The sequence below is a fragment of the Phodopus roborovskii genome, unplaced genomic scaffold (assembly GCF_943737965.1).
Source record: "Phodopus roborovskii unplaced genomic scaffold, PHOROB, whole genome shotgun sequence".
Classification (NCBI taxonomy): Eukaryota; Metazoa; Chordata; class Mammalia; order Rodentia; family Cricetidae; genus Phodopus; species Phodopus roborovskii.
In genome coordinates this window covers 34385248-34412007 of record NW_026126433.1, presented here as the reverse complement: position 1 = coordinate 34412007, position 26760 = coordinate 34385248, and the positions used below count along the sequence as shown (strand labels likewise).

Genomic DNA, 26760 nt, shown 5'->3' with positions numbered 1-26760 from the left:
GGGGCAGAGTTTAGGCCCTCCCCCATGTATCTAGGCTGAGAGAGTATCCCTCTATGTGGAATGGGCTCCCAAAGTCCATTCGCATACACTAGGGATAAATACTGATCCCCCATAGACTGCCCAGACTTCCTAACTAACACTCACATTCAGGGAATCTGGGTCAGTCCTATGCTGGTTTCCCAGACATCAGACTGGAGTCCATGAGCTCCCTGTTGTTCAGGTCAGTTGTCTCTGTGGGTTTCTCCAGCCTGGTCTTGACCCCTTTGCCCATCACTGCTTCCTCTCTGCACTATTTCCCAGGAGTTCAGCTCAGTACTTACCAGCTTTATTTTTATTTAACAGTTTCCTGCATATACATAATGAAGTCCATCCCCCTTACTCTCTGTTGCTCCATCATCATTCTGTCTCTCACTGAAAGTCTTTTCCCCAACAAGCCCCACCCCCTGCTACTTTTCAGGCCTTTTGTGTGTGAGATAGTTTTAATAGGGTTGATGGCAAGAGCATGGATAGGCAGTTATTTCCTGGAATATGGGCAACTTATAAGTGGTTATATACCACTGAAGAGAGGGGTCCTGTGACTCCTGTGACACTTCTGAGTGCTTGTAAGAAAACTCCAAGAAATCAAGACAAGAGTCTTACAACCTCAGTTTTATCAAAAACACAAAATTGTTATTAGTTTATGCATTTTTAATGCCCCTCCAAGGTGTAACAGATATGGGTGAGTTTACACTGGCTATTGTTATTTGTTTATATGCCTCTATGGAAAAACGTGGTTTTGCCACTTGGGGCTTGCATGCCACTTGAGGCTTAACTTTGTCATTGTACACTTTACTCATGTGACTCTTCTTAACCAACATGTCTAACACTTTGAACAAAGTTGGCTATTACAGAGACTATAGACCATGGCTCCATTATCAGGTCCCATCCTAGAGCAGGAAACAATTGATTAGATATGTAAACAAAACGAGTCAATAGCCAGGCTGTGTTTCAAGGAATCCCTACTCAGCTACTCTTTGTGTTAAAATGGCACTACACAAGTTATTTCTACAGGAAGAAACATAGATACGTGTTGTTCTGTGTTCTACTCTTTTGGCTTTTTTGAAATCTTTGGGGGCCCTGCCACGCAGCTCCCAAACGGATCACATGTGGAGGCTTATTCTTAGTTATGAGTGCCTGGCCTTAACTTGGCTTGTTGTTGGCCAGCTTTTCTTATCTTATCCCATCTTCCTTTTCACTCTGGGCTTTTATCTTTCTTACTCTGAATCCCTTTTCTTTCCTTCTTTACTCCATGTCTGACTGTGTAGCTGGGTGGCTGGGCGGCTGGGCGACTAGGTGGCTGGCTCCTGACATCTTCCTCTCCTTGTTCTCTTGTCCTCCTCCTCTCTTCCTCCCCTCCCCCTCCTCCTTTTCAGTTCTCCTTTAATTTATACTCTGCCTGTCAGACCCGTCTATCCTTGCTCCTGTCATGCTATTGACCATTCAGCTCCTTATTAGACCATCAGGTGTTTTAGACAGGTAAAGAATCACAGCTTCACCGAGTTAAAACAAATGCAGCATAAACAGTCACATACCTTAAAATAATATTCTACCACAGATATATTTCACAAAACTATGTTGAATGAAGATAGTGGAGCCCCAAAATACATTCTGAAATGTGGGGAAGGAAACTGCAAAGGGCTTGTGGAAGTCTTCTGGGATATGAACCTACTTGGTAGCTAAAGTGTGTTCACTTTGTAGTAATCCTGATAATCCCAATGGCAAGAATAAGATCACTACCACAATCTGAGCGGAACTCAAAATAAGCTTGATTTTTACTGGGGCACACCCAAGAGCTAGCTAGAACTGCCTCCAAAGTTTGGTTAAAGAAAATAGCCCACAATCCATTCTTGGGCACCTTTTAAGAAGTAAAATCACAAGTAGTTTGAGAGAGAGAAAAAAAAATAGGACAAGAAAATATAACAATTAAAAAACCATCATGTGATGACCCACCATGTGGGTCAGGGAGGTCAGGGAGGGTTTGGGTATTTTCAAAAACAAATAAAGGTCGTGGGTTGGGGAAGGTCAGGTTCCAGAAAACAGAGCTACTCAACTCTCACAACAAATTGAAACTTAATTTTTAAAAGTACAGCATAATGGCTCCTGCATTTAAAATGGAGTCAGGCAGGTTCCTCAATTCTTCATACACATTTTAATTTTTTATTGAATAGTGATTGTTTGAAATTGCTAAAAGATAGTTTAAGGAGAATCTATGATCTAGCTAGATAATAGCAGAAATGTTTTTAATAGCCAATTTGACCTAACTTTTCATATACTTTACACATAGGGTACTTGGGGAAATCTGGAGCACATTTACTGCTCAGAGAAGAAATTGACGTCATGATTGAGGGTAAGATTAACATCTTTGTGTATAGAGCCAAATAAATTTGCTATTCTGATTCTAGTTAGATGGAGTTCTATATAGGGATTACAGGATGGAAATCAGGTGGTGGTAGGTTTATGGATTGGAAAATCAGGAGAGGGACTAGGTTAAGGGGCATTTGTTTTTTCTCTCCCTAGTCTCTCTTACTGTCCCTGTTTCATTATCCAAATTTATCCCATTTGTCTGAAAACTAATTATCATGACAGAGTCTTAAGAAGCTACAAGTTCAGGAGTCATTCACTTTCAAATCCTGCAAATCTTTTTACCTCTATGTCCTATATAACAGACCATGTAGTAAATAAAGCTGGCTCTTTCCTCATGAATTTTACATTTCAGTGAATATAAGCACGCATTACATTCAGAGGGGGAGGCATTAAATAAGGGTAATGTTATTCCTTCAAAGGGCATTGTTACTGGCATCACTCTCTCTTAACATCTCTCTACTGCCTTATTAGAAAATAGCATGGGGCAGGGCCGGAGAGATGGCTCAGCAGTTGGAAGCACTTGTTCTTGCTGAGGACCAAAGTTCAACTACCAGTATCAACATGGTGTCCCACAACCATCCACAACACCATTTCCAGGGTATCCAGTACCCTATTCTAACCTCTGCACCAAGAACACGAGTGCTGCATATACACACGATCAGGAAAACAATTCATAAACATAAAATATGATAAGTAAATCTAAAAATATTTAAAGAGAACAGCTAGGATAGCTGTCTGCCCCTGTTACCCTCCCTCCCTTCTTCCCTTCTTTCCTTCCTCCCTTCCTCTCTCCCACCCTTCCTGTCTGTCTTTATTTTTAAAGTCTACTATTGTCCACAGTAGTTTCAGATTCACTACAACACTGCTGGAAGTTCAAGGATTTCCCATGTGCTTCCACACTGTGCTCATGCAATCTCCGCCCCCGTCAGTGCCTCCCACCAGAGTGGTATGGTTTCAATAAGGAGTTGTGCCCACTTGGTGCATCATTATCTCGCCTTCACTCAGTCAGTCACTTTATTCATTCAACACTTCTGATCACATACTAAATGTCAAGCATTACATTTCTCCCGTAACCCTTCTTAAGATCTCTCTTCTGTCTTTTCTCTCTCTTCCTCTCATTTTCTTTTCTAAAACATCCTTCTTCATTCTATTTCTTTTATCCATAAATAAAGAAAGAAAGAAAGAAAGAAAGAAAGAAAGAAAGAAAGAAAGAAAATGGCTCACCTTGTAGTCCCAGCATTTGGAAGGTTGAAGGGGAAAAATTGCCACAAGTTCAAGGCTATTTATCATACAAGTATTTTCATGACAATGAATATGCATTGATGCATATTAAAATATATGTGCTTTTTATTTTATTTTTATTTAATTTTAATCAGTTTTCTATTGATAAGCACTTAGACTTATTTCTGCATTTTACATGACTATTACCAACACATTGTAAGGTCTCTCCTTACAATACGGAGCAGAATGCTTGACACGTATATATGCCATAAATTTGATAACCATTTTTATTCTTTTTAAATAGATCTTATTAGTCAAGTAAAGAGAGGGATAGGGAAGAGTTGCATGGGGAGAATATGAGGGTAAGTGGCCTGGTGAAATGTGGTAGCTTAGGCTTAATGCTTCTTGGAGTCAAAGAGACCTTGACCTAAGGATCTTTTGCCATTACAGTTGTTGAACGAGTGACTCGGGAGGAAGATCCTGTGATCAAGATGTTGGCAGAAAAAACCCATAAACTTTTTAAAGAGATAGCCTATAGAATAGCCTCCTCAACAATTAAGCAAACTCTTCGAAGATGGGTTAAGATGTTCCATACCAAAAAATTGAAGCCCATTTATGACTTGGCCAATGTTGTAGCCCTTATGGAGAATACTGCAGAAGAATCTGCAGAAGTGAAGTTAAATAAAAGTACTCTGGAGGAGCTTACTAATGAGATATCCAACAAGTGATTTCAGAAGAAAGAAGCATTCTTTACTGCTTAGGAACCTCAGTCTGTGCTTAAGCCCTTTTCTGGGAAATGCTAAGTTATCACTAATCCTTCTAATTATTAAAAATATATAAATCTGAGCACTCTACAACATGTCTGATGATGAGAAATAGCTTCCACACAGCACCGAGAATCCTGAGCTGCATTCTTATGCTTTCTTAGCCAAGCTGGGTAGGCACTGCTTCCTTCCTGTCTTAACATCCTGATTGAAAATTTTTCCCCTTGCACTTATCAGATTTACTAAAATCATTGCCCTCTTTCTCACCTAACTAAATTTTATTGGAAACGCCCATCTTATATGTATGCACTAGGATGCACAGAACTTGGTATCTGATGTAAAAAGAAAAAAAAAAATGAACACTAGCCAAAGAAGTTACATACCAAAGAACATATCACTTTTATGTTTTGTAATATGTGAGTGACACTGTCATCCCCACATACTTGTAAGCATTCCTTAACAGAAATAATAAACAATTATTTGAACGGGAACTGACAGACACACTATGTGTTAATTGTGTCTGCATTATTTTACATGCATCCCGCCATCTCTAATGGTCGTGGTTATATTTTAATGCCAGGATTACAGAGGAAAACAATCTCTGTTGGGTTTGACAAAGCGCAGAGAGCTTGTGCCAGGCAATGTATACTGACAAACAGTCCTGCTAAACTCCACAGAGGTGCTTATCCCCTGATGTAACTGAACAAAAAGTCTGAACGGCAGAAAGTATTAATATATTAGACAACCAGGTCTATGATACCTAAATTCTGTCTAGAAGATACTTATATAATATTTTTCTTGAGATTTTTTTTAATTTTTATAAGACTAAATTCAAATGGGTATCAACAGATGAGTGATAAACTAAATGTAGATTTATCTATAGTGGAATATTGTTAGATATTTTTTAAATGAATGAAATACTAGCACACCAGCCTGAAAATTATATTACTAAGTGGAACAACCACAACTGTGTGATTCCTTACACACAAAATATTGGAAATATTTAAATCTGCAAGCAATAAGAAGTATGCTAGTGGCAACTAGGATTTATGGAAGGAATTATGGGAGGATGGGGAATAGGAATAAGGGTATGATAGGAGATTTCCTTAAGGAGTGATGGAAAATCCTGTAGCTACACAAAGATGGTGGTTATACAACATCCTAAATGCACTAAATCCCACCAAATATAGATTGCAAAATGATTGACTTTGTGTTGTATAAACCTCATCCCATCTTTTTAAATAATGATAGAACACAGGCCCACTCTGTCTGAGCCAAGGGAATCCTGACCCTACATGACTTCTTGACTAAGCCAGCTGCCACCCGGAGCCAAAGTTCTGTCAGGTAAAAGTTGTTTTAGCCTCTTCTGGAATGTATACATTCCCTCCCTCTCAGAAGCAGTCATGTTCCAGGAGGACTCTCCCTGGAGCTCCTGGTATGTGACCTTAGGTGACCTTCTACAAAAAGGAAACATTTTTTCAGTCTCTGTTCATAGTGTCCATACAATGTTCAAGGAAGACTAACCTGTGGATATACATTTTAAATGGCACCAATATGAAGGAAGGTCAGTGAGAATGGAAGATCCCAATCCACAAATAAACTTTTTTTCCAGGCTGTGGGTACACTATGGGGAAAAGCTTATCATTGGGGCTCCACTTATCATAGGGAGAAGCTCTCTCAATATTTTTCAAAAAGGAAGAGAAACTACAATTTCTTTATGGGGAATTCCCTATTTGGGTTGTACTTGTGAAGAGATTTCAAAGCAAACATTCCACCATGGAGGTCATGAGTTGCTCATGCCCCACATGGCCACACAACCAAGTACCTGTCCTCCACAGGATGAGATGTGACCAAAGTTTTAGCAGTGGATGCTAAGCAGAAGAGAATGCTCCAACTTCAGCAGCTCTTGCCTGACATAGCGTGCTTGGTTCCTTCCTGGTGAAGAAACTCAACCACTGCAGACAGAAGGTCCCTGGAGCATGGCAGAGCCTTCCTATCCCATCACCTACATAGGCACCTGCAGGCCCCATCAAGGCCTGGTTCATGAAACAGTCATGAGGTATGTTTGCAGGTAAAGATCTGATTGCAGCAAATCAGTCTCTTCGTTCTCGTCCTATTTCCCCTTCAGAAATATCTGCGTGCTTGAAGCCTGAAAATACACTACTAAAGCTTGACTGGTGGCTATGAAACATCGCTATTAAAATGCCATAAACTTTATCTCAGGGAGTCTGTGACAGTTAATCTTAGTTGTCAACTTGGCTGGATCTACAAACAACGGAACAAAAATCAGTTGGGCATATCTGTGATGGATTGCCTTGAGCAGTTTAACTGAAATCGCAAGGCCCACCCTCAAGGTGGATGATACCTTCCAGTGGCAGACCAGAAAAAGGGAAGTCAAAGAAAGAAAAGCTTTGGTTTTGGCCTTGTTATATTGGTAAGCTCATCCATATTTTCCTGTTGGTGCTGATGCTGCTGTCACTGCTGCCATTTATCACCTACTTAGAATTCAGTTTCATTGGCCTTCCAGCATGAAGTGAAGACCAGTGCCTCTCCAGGAATCCCCTATGCTTTCAGCACAGCTGAGGATTTTGTGTTGGAAAACCCTGAAATTAAGGTTGTAGTCCACCATGTCCAGATAATTCTCTGAGCTCCATGCAAAATGGAGGACCCCTTTTCTCAACAGGCTTTCCTCTTCTCTGTCTAATCTTATTTGGAGAGTGTCTCTTAGCCCTGTTTGGAAGATGACCCTGCTCAGAGCTCCCTGCAAACACTGTATGACTCAGCACAAACCTCCTGCTCGTTCCTCCTACCTGTATGATACTTAAGGATGTGTCATGACAAATCAGCCCTTCCTGCCCTTAACCCTAAGAACCCTTATGTACCTAACCCCTGGAACAATAAAATGAGCTGATTCTCCGAAGCTGGCTCCCAGGAGTTCTTTCCATCACGCTCATGGCTGCCCTCATAGGATGGTAGACAACAATCCTGGAGTGAGACCTACACTCATGACCTAAGAAGGTACTGGGTTCTTAGCCTCTCCAGTGTGAATTCAGCCACTCTTGGACTGCCTGCAAACCAATCTAAGAAATCCTCTCATAATATCTGTGTGTTCCATGAGTCCTGATCCTCTCGGGGCCCCTAGTATGGAACCAGGAGAATGAAGAACATAACAGAATTTCCTTCACATCACCAGAACATGCCTCTGTCATCTTGCTACTGCTTGTAGTTCTGTGGCCTCTTTGTGATATGTCTACTCCTTAGTCATGTGTGGCTTCCTGCAACCTAGCCCACAGTTTACCACCACTAACATCACATGTTAGAACTGCATTCCAAAATCCTCAATTCCTTTTTATGCTTTTAGTTTTCATTTTTGTTATTTGTAACCCAGTGGAATTCCTGATGCTGTCTTTGTTTTTTGTTCTCATAGCCAAATCCCCTGCTATTATGGCACTATATTTTTTAGCTCATTGTTAAATTCAACCCATTTTTCATGTACTGAAAAGTCAAAGAATCTGCCAACTAAAACTATAAAATGGCATTGTTACCAAACATGTCTTTATTTAAGAGAAGTTAAAGTATGATTCAGTTAATTGTACTGTAAGTTTGATCCATTTATTTTTAAAACAATGTATGTATGTGCAATAGTATATACATATGTAATTTTAGAAACATATACCAAAAAACATTAATAAGTTTCCAAATTGGAGTAAAACAAATGAAATTTATAGGTACAACCCTTTTTATTTTCACAGTTTACTTTTAAGCTTTATTTGCATATATTACATTTCTTATATTTTTTCCAATTTAGAATAGACTATAGTAGCGAACACTAAATTACTTGACTGCTGGAGCACCCATATACATTGTTGACCAAAAGAGTCAACTTGAAACAAGTCACTGTAACTTGCAGAAGAAATGCAAAGCCATCTGTGGAGAGGCATATGGAAAGGTTTGAAGGGAGGAAAGAATGTATTATAAAAATAAAATGAAACAAAATAAAAACAAAACACTTGCTCTCTTGTAGTGGTTTGAAAAGAAAAATGATCCCCAAAGGAAATGGCACTATTAGGAGGTGTAGCCTTGTTGGAGTTGGTGTGGATTTTTAGAAGAAATGTGTCACTGTGGGGGTGGGCTAGGTGGTCTCCTTTGCTCATGCTCTTCTCAGAGTGGTACACAGTTCATTTCTTATTGCCTATGGGTCAAGGTGTAGAAACTTCAGCTCCTTTTCTGGCACTGTGTCTGCCTGGACACAGTCATGTTTCCCTCTATGATGATAATGCACTAAAACTCAAAACTGTAAGCCACCCCAATTAAATGTTTTCCTTTGTAAGAGGTGTCATGGTATCTCTTCACAGCAATAGAAACCCTAAGATTTCCCAGCATTTATCTACAGGCTTTTTGGTGACAAGTGCTACATAATATTTGGCCTTAGCACCTGGAACTTTGCAGAATTATCAGACATAATAGGAGCTCGATAAATACTTTTGGAAATTTTGAGACCATGATAATGAAGATAAATTTAGGTTCTGTAGATTAAGCCTAAAATGGTGATTTTTGAGCAGGGCCATGAATTAATTAAACTATCGGGAAAAAAAAAACTGGTCTGAAGGTGGTTTGTTGTGGGAGGCAGACAGGAAAACATAAAATAACCACCATGGTTTTAGGGGTGGATGCTAATTGACTGGTGGTGGGGATAGGATTGTACTTCCACACCATGAATATTTCCCAGTATAATTTTAGATCCATTATAAAAGTCAATATCTCCTTTAGACTCCAACTCATTAAACATGGAGCAAGATCTAAAATGTGAATCCCTACAAGCTAAACCTCTTTAAAGAACCATAGACACCCAAGCGCTCACAAAGCTGAAAGAGAATCTGATAGTTTGCCCATGTGTTCTGCTTTCAGAAAACTCTGCAGATTCTTCCACTGGGATTTTCCCTCTGTACCCCTTCCTTTGCCAATTTTTAGTCAGAGTAAATGAGACATGTAATTCTTTTTTAAATATATATTTATTATTTTTCCTTATTTTACATATTGATACCAGTTCCCTTTCCCTCCCACCCATGCCTCTCGAGCCCCCTCCAATCATACACACACACCCCTGACTCCACAGGGGTGGTGATGCCTTCCAGGAGGGATCATCAAAATCTGTCAAGTCATTTGTAGTATGGTCTGGGCCCTCCCTCCTGCCTCTAGGTTAAGGGAGTATCCCTCCATGGGGAATGTGCTCCCAAAGACCTTTTGTGCACCAGGGATAGCTGGGAAACCAACATTGGACCAACTCAGACCCTCTGAACATAGGTCTCAATTAGAAGGCCTGGGCAGTCTAAGGGACCTCAGACAGTGGAACCAGGATGTATCCCTGGTACATGAGACATGTAATTCTATAACGAAAATGTGTGATTGAAATTGGACAGATACTTAGACATGTATTTATGAGGTCATAAGAATATGGCTGTTCCACCGTGTCAGCCAATGCCACCCCTAATATTTTCAGCTGCCTTGTCTTTGCAGTGTGATTTCCTTCTCCCTTTCATTTTTCCTCATACTTACAAGTATGAAAAATATCTCAGAATTTGCATACTGTCAGACACAGAGGGGTAGCTAAAAGTCACTCCAAAAAAAATGGGAGAATGGAGGGAAACCAATGCAGTAGATGTTGTCTGGGCTGACAGAAGCTAAAGGGAACATTGCATAAACTAGCTAATAAATTTTACAGAGAGCATCATGAAGATACAGAGGGCACAAACCAAGATCTATATATGATATTAAAATTTATACACATAACATTAATCATATAAGTAACTAGATAACATTTTAGGGTTCATAAATCTTTAATTCAGTTTCCATTCATAACACATCCATCATTCCACAGATGTACTGACTGATAAAACTCTATAAACTCATTCTGGCAAAAAATATTCTCTACTCAGAAAAGTTTAAAATAAACAAACCCATGTACTCAGAGAAAGTCACAGGAATTTCAAGCATTGGTTATGCTCTTATTAAATGAAGGAATTATTATTATTTATTATTATTATTATTATTATATGTTTGTTTGTTTTTGAGACAGGGTTTCTCTGTGTATTTCTGGCTGTCCTGGAACTCACTCTGTAGACCAGGCTGGCCACAAAAGAAGAAAGATCTGCCTGCCTCTGCCTTCTTAGTTCTGGGATTAAAGGTATGCACCACTACCATCAGGCTTAAGTGAAGAAATTCGTTTTAAATGGAGATCTTAGATTAATAACTTAGTGATACACCTAAAAACCTTGGAAAGCAAGAACAATTCCCTCCAAAAACAATAAAATAACAAACAGGATAAGTTCATCAAAATCAGTCTGAAAATTAATGAAATAACAATAAAAATATAATAAATTTAATGAAGAGTTAGTTCTTTAAAATAATTAACAAGATTGACAAACCGTTAGCTAAGTTAACAAAAAGAGTATACAAATTAGTAAAATTAGAGGTGAAAAGAAAAGCATTATAGCAGACACCAAAGAAAGTCAGAGAATCATAAAGGATATACTTTAAAAGTCTGCATTTTGTGATATGACAGACTTTAAAAATCCCCCATGGAAGACCTCACCCGCCTTGGGAGGAGAAAGTGGATGGGATGAAGAGGGGAGCACAGGGGAGGGTGAGGGAACTGGGATTGACATGTAAAACAAGCTTGTTTCAAATTTAAATAAAAAATATTATCAAATGAGCAACAACAACAATAAAAAAGTTTGTATTTTGCCAAACTGGGAATTCTAAAAGAAATGGATATGATTTGAGATATATAGCCTATCAAAGCTAAATCAAGATGAAATAATTTAAATAAAGCCATAACTATTCTGTCAAATCATTAATGTTAACTTGGAACAAACCTTTACAATTTTTATCTTGTTAAGCTATAATAGTAAAAGTATTAGGCTAGCCTGCCTGCTAAGCAGCTGCCATCAGTTTTCTACCCACACTCAAGTATAGGTCTTAGCTTAACTTTTATTGAGCTCTTCCTAAGAGTTATCATTTAATCCACATACTATTCTGAAGGCAAACAATTTTTAATCCCCCCCCCTTTAAGATAAGTAAAACATAGAGAGTAATCTTCCAGGATACCCAGCTAAGTGGAATGAGTTAGAGTCCATGGATTGAAACCCACCTTTTCTGATTCTAACCCACCCAACTCTTCATAGTTTAATTCTTCCTCATCTTCTCAGGCTCATCGTGTGATGTTATCATACTTTGTTATCCCAGAACCTTATATTCACCTGACGGTCCTCATCATCAAACCTTTTGCATCAGATACCCTCACAATAATTTTGTTATGGATAATATTTATCATGCTTTTTATTCTATGTGTTTGTGTATGTGCATGCACGTGTATGCAGTGTATGCTCCTGTGTGTACAATTGCACATATCCATACATGCACTACTGGAGGGCATTATGTGGCCTGCTCTATCATGATCCACTCTATACCCTTGAGACAGGACCTTCTCACTAAACCTACAGCTCACTTTAGTGCATAGACTAGCTGACCATCCATCCCCAGGGATTTGTTTGTCTTTACCCTGTAGCATGGGGGTTACAGGCATGCATAGCCATGCCCAAGGTTGGTTGGTTGGTTGGTTTGTATAGGTGTTGAGGATTCAAATTCAAGTCCCCATGCTTGCACAGAAGGCACTCTTATCCATCAAGTCATTTCTGTAGTCTCATATATCCCTATTTTAAATGAAATCTTTAGATTTGTTGACTTCATTTCCCAAGAATTGGTCACAAACTAAGGTAGACTTAAATATATATAGGAATGTACTAGCCCTGGTTCTTTCCTTAAACCAACTCCCAGGTATAATCTGTGAAATACTTTCAGTTTTTATTGAGTCAATATTTTATCAAGCATTTCCTGGCTGGCAGTGCCAGGAATATCATATCAAGCAAAATGGGCATAAATCTCCTTCTACATAGACTTTATTTTATTGGAGATGCAAAATCAAGTAAATAAACATACAAGTAAGTGTATAAGTTACTATACATGCCATGAAAGCAAATGCAGTGTGCACATATTGCCCTAAAGAAACCTAATATAAAATGGAGATTTGAAAGTCATTATTAGCCGTAAAGTAAGCTAGAGTTGAAGAAAATCATTAAGACATGAAAATGCCATATGTAAAGGAGACTGAGATGGTAATTTCCTGGTATGCTCATGACACAAAGACAGCCAGGGTGGATGGGCATAGCATGTACGGGGCAGAGATACAGGGTATAGAGTTGTTGACGATGGCATAGGATGGTCTGACAATGTGGAGTTATTATGAGGCCATTGTAAAGGCACTCGGGAATGTTGGGTGGGAAAATAACATCCAAATTGAGATTTGAAGAAATAACACTTTGACTTTTCTGTTCAGAAATTACAAGAGGTGAGAAAACTAGGGATACTAGTCAGGCTGAGTACAAGACCAAGAAAGAAGAGATTGTAATGAGCTATATTCTACTTTGGAAGACAGACAAACCACACCAGCCATGATGGACAGCACAAATTAAGCTCAAGCAGTCCTAATCATTGCTGGCTGACCATGGACGACCGATGTGACAGTAAGCATATAAATGTTTATATTTGCAAGCAAAGATTAACAGTTCCTTTTACATTGAAAAGTCTGTCCAATACCTTGCTCTCTTTGCCATAGTTCAACCATCCTGTGACAACCCATCCCCCCATTGTACACATTCTTTTCCTTTACTCCAGCCTGAGACACCAAAAGCTCTGCCAGGTACTCGCCCAATTTTTCATGGTCTATAACTTTCCTTCATGCCTTTTGATAATAATTTAAACTATGGTGATGCCAGCAAAAGTGAAAAGCAAACATCTTGTATTTTGGACATAGAATCTCTATGTCTTAAAAATTGAATATAATGGATGAAGGAAACTGAGACTGGTTTCAATTTTAGTGTTTTATTATACTGCCAGGAGATAAAACCTGATGGACTGGTGAAATGTTTAGGAGCAGGAATTTTGGACTGAGTGAGATGGAGATTAAATCCTTATGTAACCTAGCTGTTACATAAGTTATTCATTTAATTCAAGGGCAGGGAATAGAAGCCCTGTCTAAATACCTAAGACTAAATAAATTAACCTAGACTTTAGAGTCTACTAAGCAATAAATGTTATCTGCTGAGTTGTAGTTTTTTCCCTAGGCAAAATGAAAGATGTTTCACTTCATTTGCTATATCATTTTTATAACTTTTTACCTCAGCTCATTTTCTACCTGGTGACAGAATTATTCTATCATTGTTGCCTCAGCTCTATTCTATGTGCAGTATCTCAAGGGGCTCAAGTGGCACCAGGCTTCCAAGTGAAAGGCAAAGACGTACAAGGACAGTGCAAATGCTCCTCAGTCACCACCAAGGATCCACTGTGACATTTGTTACTGAACCCAGCTCAAGCCTGCCATAAGGTCACAGGAGACCCTATTTACTGTACCTTCGGATTTAACAACAAACACCTGGCTCTCAGCCAATCACACATCACTGACACATGATAAACTAATATTCTGCTAAGCAGCAACTGGGGAATCTAGGTAGTATTATTTACCTTTGGCACCATATCTGTATTCTGCTTTGTACTCCATGCTGCTTGAGAGGAAACTCCCAGCATCTTCCCAGCCTCTATGTGCTTTGCTATTCTGAAAAGGTGGCAGCATGTCTACAGCAAGATCTACAGCAGACTCGGGATGCATCTACCCTTCAAGCAAGCATTGGGGAACAGCAGCCTAGACACAAACACTACTTCTCTCTCCTCCATGAGAGACAAGCCTGATTGCCACAAGTAACTGAATAAACTACTGTTTTGTTTTGTTTTGTTTTTTTGTACCTATGGTTTATGCTTAGAGCTCAAATTTTAACTAGCTATCCATGTTTATTTTGTTGGGCCTTCTCAAGGTTACAAAGTTATTGCAACTTGATATGGAATAACGATGTTATAGGAAACACTGGAAAACCAAAAGTCAGCTAATAGTATCAAAATATTGTTCCAGTATGTAGTTGCCCTTATTTAGGCTATCTTAACCTGCTGGATTTCCTAATACAAAAAGTCTTATGCAATAGTAATCAAGCATTTAGAGTCTCAGGGTAACTAACTTGGGTTCAAGTACAAGCTCTGATACTTCAAACTGTATAACCTTGGGTGAGTAGTTATGCTTTCAGTGCCTCAGTTTCCCTATCATTATCCTTAGAGTAACAGTAACAGTTCCTTTTTCATGGTGTTTCTTTTATGCTGAACAAGGTAAAAACAAATGTAAACTGTCCAGAACACACAGTAAATGTGGTATTACATGTGTTTGCTACTATGACTGATAAGGAGTGATGTACTTCTCCTAATTGCTGAGGTTGATGGTTGAACACCTGGAAGCTGGTCTCTAAGGAGTGAGGAAAGCAAACCACTAGTCCATCACAAAACATTGTATGAATTCTGACTCATACAATGATGCTAAAACGTCCATGCTTAGTCAGCAGAGTCAAATATAGAGCATAAATTTAAAATGAGTTAATAAAATATAGTCCTCCATCTTCATATGGTCAAGTTTTACTAAATGTATCCTCAGTGTCTTCTCACATGAGATGCTTCACTGGATGCTGGGATGTAGTTCTGGATTTATGGTACTCACCATCTCATAAGGGGAGACAGCCATGTAAGCAAACTGAGAAAGAACAAATGGCCCTGGTAACTGTCCAGAGTTCATGGTGTGTAGTTGCAGACAGCCAGCTTGACCATGGGATACATGTGAGGAGCACAAATGCGGATTTGATCATGAGTTTATGCTGAAAGAAGTGAGATTATGTAAAATGCAAAGCAGCATTTTTCTGTAATTTACTGGGAAAGAAAGGGGAAAAAACCCTCCAACACAGCCCTGTTTTACCTGGGAGAATGAAGGAACACCATTCTTAGAAAAAAAAATAGATTCTACAGGTGAAAGTGGAATCTATACATCCACTAATGCATACTTAAGTAAAGCTTGTGATCTAGTATGGATTATTACCATTAAGTATATCTGGTTCTATAATGAATGACAGTTTAGTTAGTGTAAAATATCAGTGCTGAATATTCTGTTAACATAGTAGGGCTTTGAAATCAGCCTCCCACGAGCTACAGTTGGTTTTGGTAAAATGGGAAAGGTAATAGCAATCTTGTAGAAGTAAAGTGAGAATTAGAAGCATTTCATGGATGCCACTGGAAAAGGTAATCATTAATATAATAGGGACTCAGTGTTACTCTACACTGAGTACAGAATCCCAAATAAGGTCACATATAGCCATTTAATCCCATGACAATGATGTGGTATGAGTATCAATGCCATTATTTTGAATTAAAAAAAAAAGATTAAGAGTGAACTGTCCCACTATCATAGACATACAAGATAGTAAGACTGGTTCTTTATGCTTTTGCAGATTATGATCTAGGGTATTTGCAATCAAGTGAATACTTGCTACATGAAAAAAAAAAAAAGACTGCAAGTAGTTCTCTAGCTTCCTACTCAATATAAGCCAAGCTAGTATCTGTTAGTAAAACTTCCAAAGACCCTCACCTGACTTAACTCTCCCTCAGGTCCTTGGAAGATCCAAAACCCAGCTCCCAGACCAACTTTCAGTGGACAAATCAAAACTGGTATCTCAGATTCAGGGACAAAGTGATAATTTTGCTATGGGTTTCAACCCACAATACTGTCAAGTGTCTACCAACTGTCAGGTATTGTTCTAAGAACTGAAGGTCACAGAAGTGATTACAGTTATTAAACACACATTGCCATTATTGAGATTTGATCCTAGCAGAAGATAGATAAATAACAGAAACCATAAAATAAGTTAGTGATTGGTCATGGTGGTTGATGTTAAATGTCAACCAAGGAGAACAAAGCAAGAAATGAGGAGAGGAAATCGTGAGTTGTATCATTGCAGTCTCTTCCTACATATATCTTGACTGTGAGAACAGAAAGGGGCATCTCGGTGTTGAATGCATGGCAGGAAGGTTGGTTTCCATCTCAGTCCAGGAAATTCCCCCATTTCCCCAGGAACCCCTGTTGAAAAAGAAACCTTGTATATTTGGAACCTGGATCTCTGGCTGCTACCCAGAAAATGTTGCCTGACTGAAGATATTGGCCATCTGCTTTGAGAAAGGCAGCTATGTTCAGGGACTATGGAAGGTTTGCAGATTATAGATTTTTGCAGCATTGGAGTGGAGATGGCTGAGATTGTTTGCTTAGGGCAATGGTTCTTCACCTTCCTAGAGCTGCAACACTTTGACACAGTTCTTAGTGTTGTGGTGACCCCCAACCATAAAATTATTTCATAGTTACTTCATAACTGTAATTTTGCTCCTGCTAAAAATCATGATGTAAATAATTGATATGCGGGATATCTGATATGCAGCCCCAAAGGGGTCAGGACCCACAGGTTGAGAACCATTGGCTTAGGGGATCCAGTTAACATGCCAATCATACTGGTGAAAGAAAGATTGTCGTGTCTCATCTTGTCCAGAGTTGCTTGGCTATGTAGCAAATGTCACATGCTGGGCTCTGTGCTGTCCTTGGGAACTCCCTACCCATAATTTGATTGTCACATCAAACTTAAGGAGAGTCACAAGAAGATGACAGCATTTTGTGAGCAGAGAAATAATAGCACATAAGATGATAAAAAAAAAAAAACTATCAAGCTTCAGGTTACATTTATCTCTTAATAGGCCTATATTCCTCACCTTGACATCAGGGATTTTATTTTTCAGTTTGAAATTTTTCATTTATTATCTCATGTGACAGGTTTTATTACAAAAGATGTCTACACAGAAAGCTGTAAAGTGATCTTTAATTGCTACTGACACTATTAAACTTTTTTGTTTGTTTTAGAACACTACAAAACAGTTTCAAGTTAATATACCTTTATATTGTGGGCTTTGCTAGTAACCTTCAGTCCTGCCCCACAGTCAGAGTCAACAGCAATAACTACACACATCTTAAACAAACTTTCTTAAACATCGGACACTTGTTTATTTATTCATAGTTCTGTAGCTAAAAGTCAAAGATCAATCTATAACTACGTAGTATCTCCTAGGGTTTCTGCCCCTGGCTTCTAGGTGGTTCCTGACCTCTGAAAGTGTCTGTGTCCTAATCTTTCTTCTCATATTGGCCTGTCCAGGATTGGCTGTACCCTAATGACATCATTTAACCTTAACTTTTGAAAGACCCTATCTGTAAATTTACATTTTGTACTAGTGGGGATTATTGGGGATATAAAGGAATTGTAGTGGGGTATGATTCTGCTCCATAATTACTTCATTTCCATCACACCTCATCTTCCGCATTGCTGGGACTTGTCCCATTCCCTCATATTTCATCTTTTTAGGTCTTCTATCTTTCACCTCAGCACTCTTACAATAAAGTCCCACCATTTCCCTGTCATGTAATTTAGCAAAGGGAATAGAAACTGGGCTTGACATAATAAAAAATTATTTTGGGAAACTGCCATTTGTTCTTTTAACTCACAGAGAAGCTGTCCTGGAAGAGGAGTTGTCCTTAGATTTCAGATGTCTCATTTAGGGTATCTATTGCTGTGAAGAGATACCATGACACCACAATTCTTATAAAGGAAAACATTTCATTGGGGTAGCTTGCTTACAGTTTTAGAGATTCCGTCCATGATTGTCACGATGAGGTAGCATGGTGGCATATAGGCAGAAATGGTGCTGGAGAAGTAACTGAGAGCTACGATATCTTGTAAGCAACAGGAAGTCAACTGAGACACTAAGAGGTCTCCTGAACATAGGAAACTTCAAAGCTCACAGTCACATACTCCTCCAACAAGGCCTCCAACAACCCACTCTAACAAACCTACACTTTCTAATGCCAATCCCTATGAGTTTATGGCTACCAATTATAGTCAAACTACCACAAGACCCCCAGTGAGCTTATTATGTCAGGTGTCTTTCAAGACCCTTTGTCCAACAACAGGCTGGCAGCTCTAATGTTTTTGGTTTTGATTTTGGTTTTTCGGGACAGAGTTTCTCCGTGTTGCTTTGGAACCTGTCCTGGAACTAGCTCTGGAACCAGGCTGGCCTTGAACTCACTGAGATCTGTCAGCCTCCTGAGTGCTGGGATTAAAAGAATGTGCCATAAAAGCCCAGCATAATGTTTTTATGGAGCAGAAAGAGAACAAGGAACAAACAGGTCAAGAATAAAACATTGTATCTTTGAGAACAGAGAGTATACCAAATCCATCAGAGGTTACTATGGTTTATTCGATACTATAAAAATGCCTATGGTAGGAACAGAATATCCCTCCATGGACTGAAAGTTCAGTTGAGAACTCTAGTTGACCACCTTAATCCCCCCATTCTGTCAGAGACAGCCACTGATTTGACTACTCTTCTGCCTCTCCTAGCTTCTGTAAACACCTGATTTGATAATGTTTGCTCTCATTCTACTACTTGGTATTCTTTTAGTTTTAGTTCCAATATACTTTCTAAACAGGTTTAGGCCACAATTTTAAAATGTCTTTGTGTTATATTGTGTTTTACCCTTTTGACAGCAACAGAGGCACACTATAAACAGTTGGAAGACAGGCACCATTGTTTTTAATCTAAATTTATATCTTATGATTTTACCAATAAAGACTTGTGAGTCAGAAGCTGGGGTGAAAACCTGTTACCTCAGAGAGGCTGAGGAGCAACCATCTGAATTTCCTCTTTAACCAGCAACTCAAAAAAAATCTTTTTTCCAAGTTCCTATCCAACAGGAACCACCAAATTCTGTCCCTCCCTTCCTCCTGTATGTTGCTCTGTCTGTCTTCCTGACTCCCTCTTTACCCTCTATGGCGATTTCCTGTCAGCTGGCTGCTGGCTCTACCTCCTGACCTCTGTTTTTTATTTAATCAATACAATCTCAGGGTTCACAGTGTGATCAAATATCCCACAATAAGACACCTATACAACTGAAGTGGCTTGCACATAATCTATATCTAGGAAATAGAGTTAAATCTTTATCTAGTCCACTAAGCCATTAGACCTCCCTCATGACATTTGGTAATGGTGCTGTTTTTGTCTGGCCTTCACTAGTCAGATGGTTGGATGATAAAGAATAACAGAGTTCTATGGCAGAAGCCACACTGTCACCCTTGAGAACAATGCATGGCTGTGTTGCAAATGGGGCTCCTTAAATGGCAAGGCCCTTTGGAGAATCCCATCCACTTGGCAAGGAAACTCCTGGACTATTCTTAGTGATCTCATGTGCTTCAGGGTTCTCTAACTTTTGCTATGCTTACTCTTATGGAAACTCTTAGTTTTGCCTTGTTAGTCTTGATTATTCCTGAGTTTACCAGGAACAAGAGCCTTTACAGAAAACCAAATTTCTCTGATCTGTTGCAGAAACCGGTTCCTCCGGTTGTCCCAGGCTGCCTTTGCAGTCATCCTGAATAAGCAGGAGGAACTCACTAAGATTAATGATTATTGCTTACTCAATATCAAATATATATATGTATATATATATATATATATATATATATATATATATATTCCAAAGAATGTAAGAACCAAGAAAACAGTTTCTTAAAAGGTGACATTAAAAACCTTATAGGGACACAAAAAGAAGAAGAGACAGGACATGAAAGGTCAGACATCTCTCCAGCACCAAGATATGAACACTCAGATATTTTTCCAATATCAAAGTATCAATAAAGTAATCTAAACCTCCTAGTTCCTCTTTAAAAAGTACATTTACAAATTGTCAGAAATAATATAATTTTAATTTCAATAGTTAAAGAGTTAGGTATTAGTTACTATTTTGAGAACTTATAAAGAATAGGAATTTAACTGCAATCCATGTAATAAAGGTGACATACAGATTACTCAAAAACTGGTATACACCTGAAAATGGTACTCTAGGCATTACAATATATTCAGATGACCTCATATTGTTAAGAATTAATCACCAGGCTCAAATATAGTTTGTAATGGCATGTTTACTGCTGGCTCAGGCACAATATGAATAAGATATACCTAGCTAGATATAAACATTTGGGTTGCTATATAATGATATGAGGTAAAGGTCAATGAAATCAAAGGAGTGGGAAAGAAGAGAAACTAAAACATTAATGATTCTTTTTTTTAAAGATTGATTGATTGATTGATTGATTGTGTAATCAACATTCTGCCTTCGTGTATTTTTGCAAGCCAGAAGAAGACACCAGATCTCTTTATAGATAGTTGTGAGCCGTCATGTGGTTGCTGGGAATTGAACTCAGGACCTCTGGAGAACAGTCAGTGCTGTTAACCTTTGAGTCATCTATCCAGCTCAGCATAATGATTCTTGGAAAATGATTAAAAAGAAATGTTTTAAAACTACTCATGGTGAATACATTAGAACCTGTTTAAATAAAGATAGCCTGAGCTAGTTGGAGCTATCAGTTTGAAAGACAACAGATGGTCAGACACCTCATTTTTTGGCAACCATACATCCTTTCTGGGGCACAAGAACCTTGCTGGTGCTGGACTCTGACAGTTCTACATTCCAGATTTCCAATGGAAAATCAGCATGGAGTCTATTATTCATGCATGTAAGGCAAAGTCAAGAATCATAGATTGGAGAGAATTTTTGCTATATACTCTACAGCAGTGGTTATCAACCTTCCTAATGCTTCTTCATGTTGTAACCCCCAACCATAAAATTATTTTCATTGCTACTCCATAACTGTAATTTGGCTACTGTTATGAATCATATGCAACCCTGTGGGGGGGGCACAACCCACAGGTTGAGAACCAGTAATATAGAATAGTATCATCAAGGAATGGACATAAATATTGTTACTACAACTCTACTTTCCATATTTACAATACAGCCAGAAATAGGGTAAATATAAGCACCCGAGACCAGAAGAAAGAAATTTTATTTATCTAAGCTTTTTATGTACCCTGCTTCACTGTTCCAAGTTCTTTTTTTTTTTCATAGAAACTAATACAAGCTGCCTTAGATATTATTTTCACAGTGGAATGATGTTATCTTTTACTATCAACTCCTGTAGCAAGCTGATAGCCTGTTATGGCTGTCTCACTCCAAATATTAACGCATTCATATGCATGGCAAATATTCAGGAGATAATACTACACCTGTGCAAAGTAAGGAAATGAAAGAACATACCTTGATAAAATAATAAATTACAATTTATTGTGATTGGTTATTTTCAACAGTAGAATTTTACTAGGATGTTTAGTATACTAAATTCAATATAGATTAGACTTTTAAGCCAGTGTGCAAAGAGGCACAAGAGGTAGGCTTCCTTCTGGAAGTGTGAATGCAAGAAAGCATGGAAGGGGCTGAGCCCAACAACCCTTACTTCAAATTCAAGTAGGTCTTCATCTCATGCTTTTACTTCCTGGCTACAGTAAAGACTCAAGCTCCTCTGTTTCCTGAGTTTTGTTTTGCATGGCTGCCCCACAGTCACCACAATGTCACTGACTACAAGCAATATCTGTAATCTGAAACAAGGGAATGAACAGTTTGTCTTCATTTCATGACCTCTGCTAGAAAATCTGCCTAAAAGCTTTTCCTCTTTTGGGAAAGCCTCACTTGAACCCAAGAATTCAAGATCATCCTGATATGCTACGGTGAGAGCTCAGCTGACAAAATCATGACACTAACCCACCAGGATTATTGCAATGGAGGAGGCCCACATTCAGGGTGGTGGGAGTATTTGCTCTATGAATAGTCACTGACTTTACTGTAAATTCCCCGTGAAGCCATAACACTCTCTTTCTATGGTGGGATTCATCCCCCAAACTCCAGCAGTGTATTAATTACTGGGCACATTTTGCCCTATGCATTGGTATAGTAGATAACTCCCCCAAACTATGCATGATTCTGGCAAGGAAATAATCACAGTCAATACTCTTACTCTCTCAAACAGGTCTTTGTATAAACTTAGAAGCCTGCCTCTCTGCAGTTATCTTCCTTGACAGACAGTTGGTCAGTGTTAGTGTCTAGGCAAAGAGACCTCAATTAAGGCATTCACAGATTCCCTAGGACAAAAATTACTACATGTCTAAAGTTGTTGAGCTCTCAGACTGTCCCAGATTCTCTCTGCCAGAAGATAGGAAAGTGCTGTCCCAAGCTAACCTTATTCTTCACTTGCCAGCCTACCAGCAATAGACCTGTGTCTTAAAATTGTTTTTGGTCACTGTGCCCTCCCTGTCCTATGGCCTTGGACCCTTATGTTGCCATGGTATATGGCTTAGTTCCTTATTATTTACCTTAGGAATTCTTTTGACCAATGAGAGAAATTTATCACTTCTAGGCTCCTGAAGGAGAATTTTTAGAATAGAAGGAGAAGCTAGCGAATTAGAAACTTGGAGAATTTAGAGGTAGGACAGGATTATTAGAGTAGAAACAGAACAATAAAGAGCACATGAAATACAGAACATGACCCTCAGATTGTGTGTGAGGTTACTATAGAAATCTCTTACCCCTCTCCTTTGCTCCTGAGAAGTATTTCATCTTTGGAACCCTGGGTAGGGGATGGAGCAGGTCTCTTATCCCTTACAAAGAGGGATGGATAGTAAGGGAGGAGGAAAGGAATTTACTAAAACACACTTTGTACAAAAATATAATGACATGACAGGTTGAGATGGTATACTGATTAAGAACATCTATTGCTCTCACAGAAAGCCAAATTAGTTCCCAGAAGCCACACTGGGCAGCTCATAGATGCCTATAACTCCAGATCCAGAGATCTAACCCAACTCATGATCTCACAGGCATTGTACCTACAGATTCAAATGCACACAATACACATACACATATTCCAAAATTAAACCTCTGAAAAACTAAGATGTCACAATGATTTCTGATGTTTTGTAAACCAATTTTTAAAACAAAATTTTAAATGAGAAAGTCTAATAAAGAAAAACTTCAAACCTCTAAAATATTTTTAAGTCTGGCAGTGGTAGTATAGAAGTTTAATACCAGACCTTGGAAGACAGAGGCAGGCAGATCTCTGAGTCTGAGGTCAGCCTGATTTACAAAGTGAGTTCTAGGACAGCCAAGGCTACACAGAGAAATCCTCTCTTGAAAAACCAAAACCCAAAACAAACCATTTTTTGTTGTTGTTTTGTTTTGGGTTTTTTGTTTGTTTGTTTGTTTGTTTTGTTTTGTTTTGTTTTTTGAGGCAGAGTTTCCCTGTGGCTTTGAAGGCTGTCCTGGTAGCTCTTGTAGAAGGCTAGTCTCAAACTCACAGAGATCCACATGCCCCTGCCTCCAGAGTGCTGGGATTAAAGGCGTGCACTACCACCGCCTGGCAGAACAAACCGTTTTTTTAAGGCAAGAAAAGGAAAAGAAAATTAAAGATTAAAGCCTCTGATTAGAAACAAAATGCTCTGTGATTTGCTAAAGTCATAAGGTGCTGCCATCATTCATCTCAACAAGAGAATGAAAGGGAATGAGAAACAAAACAATGGTGTTTGTGGAAGTTTCTTAAACTTAAGTGAGCTTCCTTGAGGAGAAACTGCTAAAAATGTGTGTCTTCTATAGAACTAGGTTTCTGACTACTGACCATAGAAGGAGTCATTTTGTAAGAACCTACTGATGAACAGGGCATCGTGCTAGATGTTGAAAAACACCTAAATAAAGATAAAAGGCAGGACTTCTCCACTCTGCAAGAAGCTGTTGCCTATTTTTAGGAGTTTGTGCAACAATAACTAAGTTGTTGAAAACTCAGATGTCAAGTAAGGACTACTCTCACGCCTAAGTAAGTCCCAGGAATCAAAACAAAACAAAACAAAAAACCATTTAACTGCAAACTAGAGATAACGCCACAGCTTCAATTCCAGAATCAGAGAAAGCTGGGTTAAACATGGTGCTTTTTGTCGTCAAAGGAGAATATCAAACAATAGTTTGTCTTCCAGCACCTTCAGAAGCCAAGCCAGAAATCCAGTTCACAAATGTACAATGTACCAGGACTTACATAAACCATTGTACTCTGCTCTTGAAATCAACTTGCTTAATCAGTAGTGAAGGCCACAATAACAGCTAGCACATTTTTATTCCACACACAGCAGTTTCATGAACTTTGAACTTTTTAAAGGTAATTTCAAACTATTCTTTTAAATGATAGCCTGTCTAGGGAGCTTTTGAACTACTGTAGGCCAATAAATGATATATCTCCTTCATTGGATGGCAGCTTGGGATTGGGAGAGATAGTAAAACGAACTAACAACTCAGCCTTATATTTTAAATATACTGTTGTCAGATAATTAGGAGTAGAATGGGAAAACAATGTGGAGAGCACTGAACTATGTGTACTTGGAAAGTGCAAGTGATTCTTAGAACATTACCTGGTACACTGTAGATAATTTTTTACTAAATTAATATATAAAAATGTGTGTGTGTGTGTGTGTGTGCACGTGCGTGTACATGCCTGTGTGTACAAGTACATGTGTGGGTATGTGTTATAATGACAATAACTGTTTGTGTCTGTCCTACTGGCCAAACTCTATTCAATATTTTATAGAACTTTTTATCATCACCACCTCCCTCATGTTTGACATGCAATGCATTTTTTGAAACATGTGTTGAACATGTAAGTCATGATTTGAATAAATCAATTAAAGTCCCTCATTTTGTTATTTTGTTTTTGTTTTGTTTTTGTCTAAACAGGAAAACATAGTTGGCCTATAAATGATTCTCAGTAATACTGAGACTTCTTTATAGGAATAGCTGGAAATCAGTAGGCATGGGGATTTGATGTTGTTTTGTTTTGTTTTGTTTTTGATGTTTTTCTTAAGGTCAGGCAAGCATAATTAATATTTATCAGCAACTATTTTCCAAGAGGAGTAATATTCAGAAATACCAAGAATAAGCCAATAAAATGAAAAATTGTCCTACCCAAAATATCTAGTTACATTAATTAAAATTTTAATCTTAAATATAATTTATAATTATATGATGCAAAGTAAAAGGTCTCTTTCTAAATCATCTGTTGTGACTCTTAAGCTAACATTAGCTAAAAGAGCTCTGGCGCTGCTCCCTGTTAGCCTTAAGGAATGTCCCTGGCTTTAAGGTCTGATCCCACATGTCAAACGTAGGACCAGAGCAGCCAAGTGAGTTGCACTATGAACTATGTCCCTGTTCCTAACACCAGCTCCAGCTCATCTGGTCTGGGAAATGGAATAGAACTTAGTTGTTGGCCCCTACTGCCAACCCCCGATCAAGACAAAAAAAAAAAAAAAAAAAAAAAATCTCCTAAGTCACAGTGGAAACTTTTTCATTCCACAGAGCTCTTGCTCAGGAAGGCTCTGATGATGGCTGCCATCCTGGTAATAATCAGTCTGTCTGTCACCTCAGAAGCAACTGTAAGTGAGAACTCACAGTTGCAGGTTCCCCTATGGTTTTTGCTCATGGGATAACATGTGCAATGTGAGGACAAGTAGCATTATCCCTTGGCAAAGGACAGCCAGTGAAGGAAGCCCACAGGCTTTGTGGTTGGAGCCAGCTCTCGACTTAGTATTGCTCAACAGTGCAGTCTACAATCAAAACTCACAGTGAATCACAGCCAGACCTTGTCTGAGACACTCACTCACATTTGCACTGGCTTGTTCACTCTAGAATGAAATGCATATTCTTACCATCCAAGTTCTAGAACATTTTGTTTTGTTTTTTCCAGTAAGAATATTTTGCTCATGTTTTATACTCTGTTGTTCATTTGACTGCTGTTTCGTCTTGGCTCTTTCAATCATTCACATATGGATCCCTTGCTCAACAGGGTAAAGCATATTAACAACAGTGCATGCATGCATCCATATTTTCTCCTTGATAGAAGTTCATTTTAAATGTGAAAGTAAGAGCAAAACATACATGAAAATAAACTAGATGTGATCAATTGGGGTCATTTTTTATTTTTTATGTTTACTTCTCATTCAATAAAAAGGTAAGTTAGAACTAAGTAAAGGTAAAACAAAATCATTCAGACATATTATAAAGATAAATAAAAATAACTTATACACCTAATACATTGCCAAATTAGGTCACAAATGGACCAATAGATTCTTCATATAAATGAATGAGATATTGTGGAATCCATGTATAATGTCATGATAAAAGTGTAAGGTAATTCAATAAGCTAGATAGCAATACATCCACCAGCAACACAACTTTATTATCTCCCTTAAGTGTCAGTTTGTCTTTTTTTTTCTCTTTATACTTCCCCACATAGTAAATACAAGTTTCTTGTGAACACATTTTTCTGGCATATACTTATCTCTTTGTATAGTATTTGGTATAAGAATTATGGTTGTTGTTACTGTACATTAATATGAAAAAATAAAACCAAAATGTAAAAGTTTAAAAAAAAGAAGT

The 26760-nt window shown here is 38.4% G+C and overlaps 1 protein-coding gene across 1 annotated transcript in view; it reads left to right on the top strand.

The window, feature by feature from the left end:
- Positions 1-4352, top strand: part of Mroh9 (maestro heat like repeat family member 9) — a 67948-nt gene extending 63596 nt beyond the window's left edge. Inside the window, exons 19-20 of the mRNA XM_051185752.1 lie at positions 2324-2386; positions 4075-4352. Of these exons, the coding sequence (XP_051041709.1) occupies positions 2324-2386; positions 4075-4352 (341 nt within the window). The remainder of the gene's footprint in view (positions 1-2323; positions 2387-4074) is intronic.
- Positions 4353-26760: the final 22408 nt, after the last annotated feature.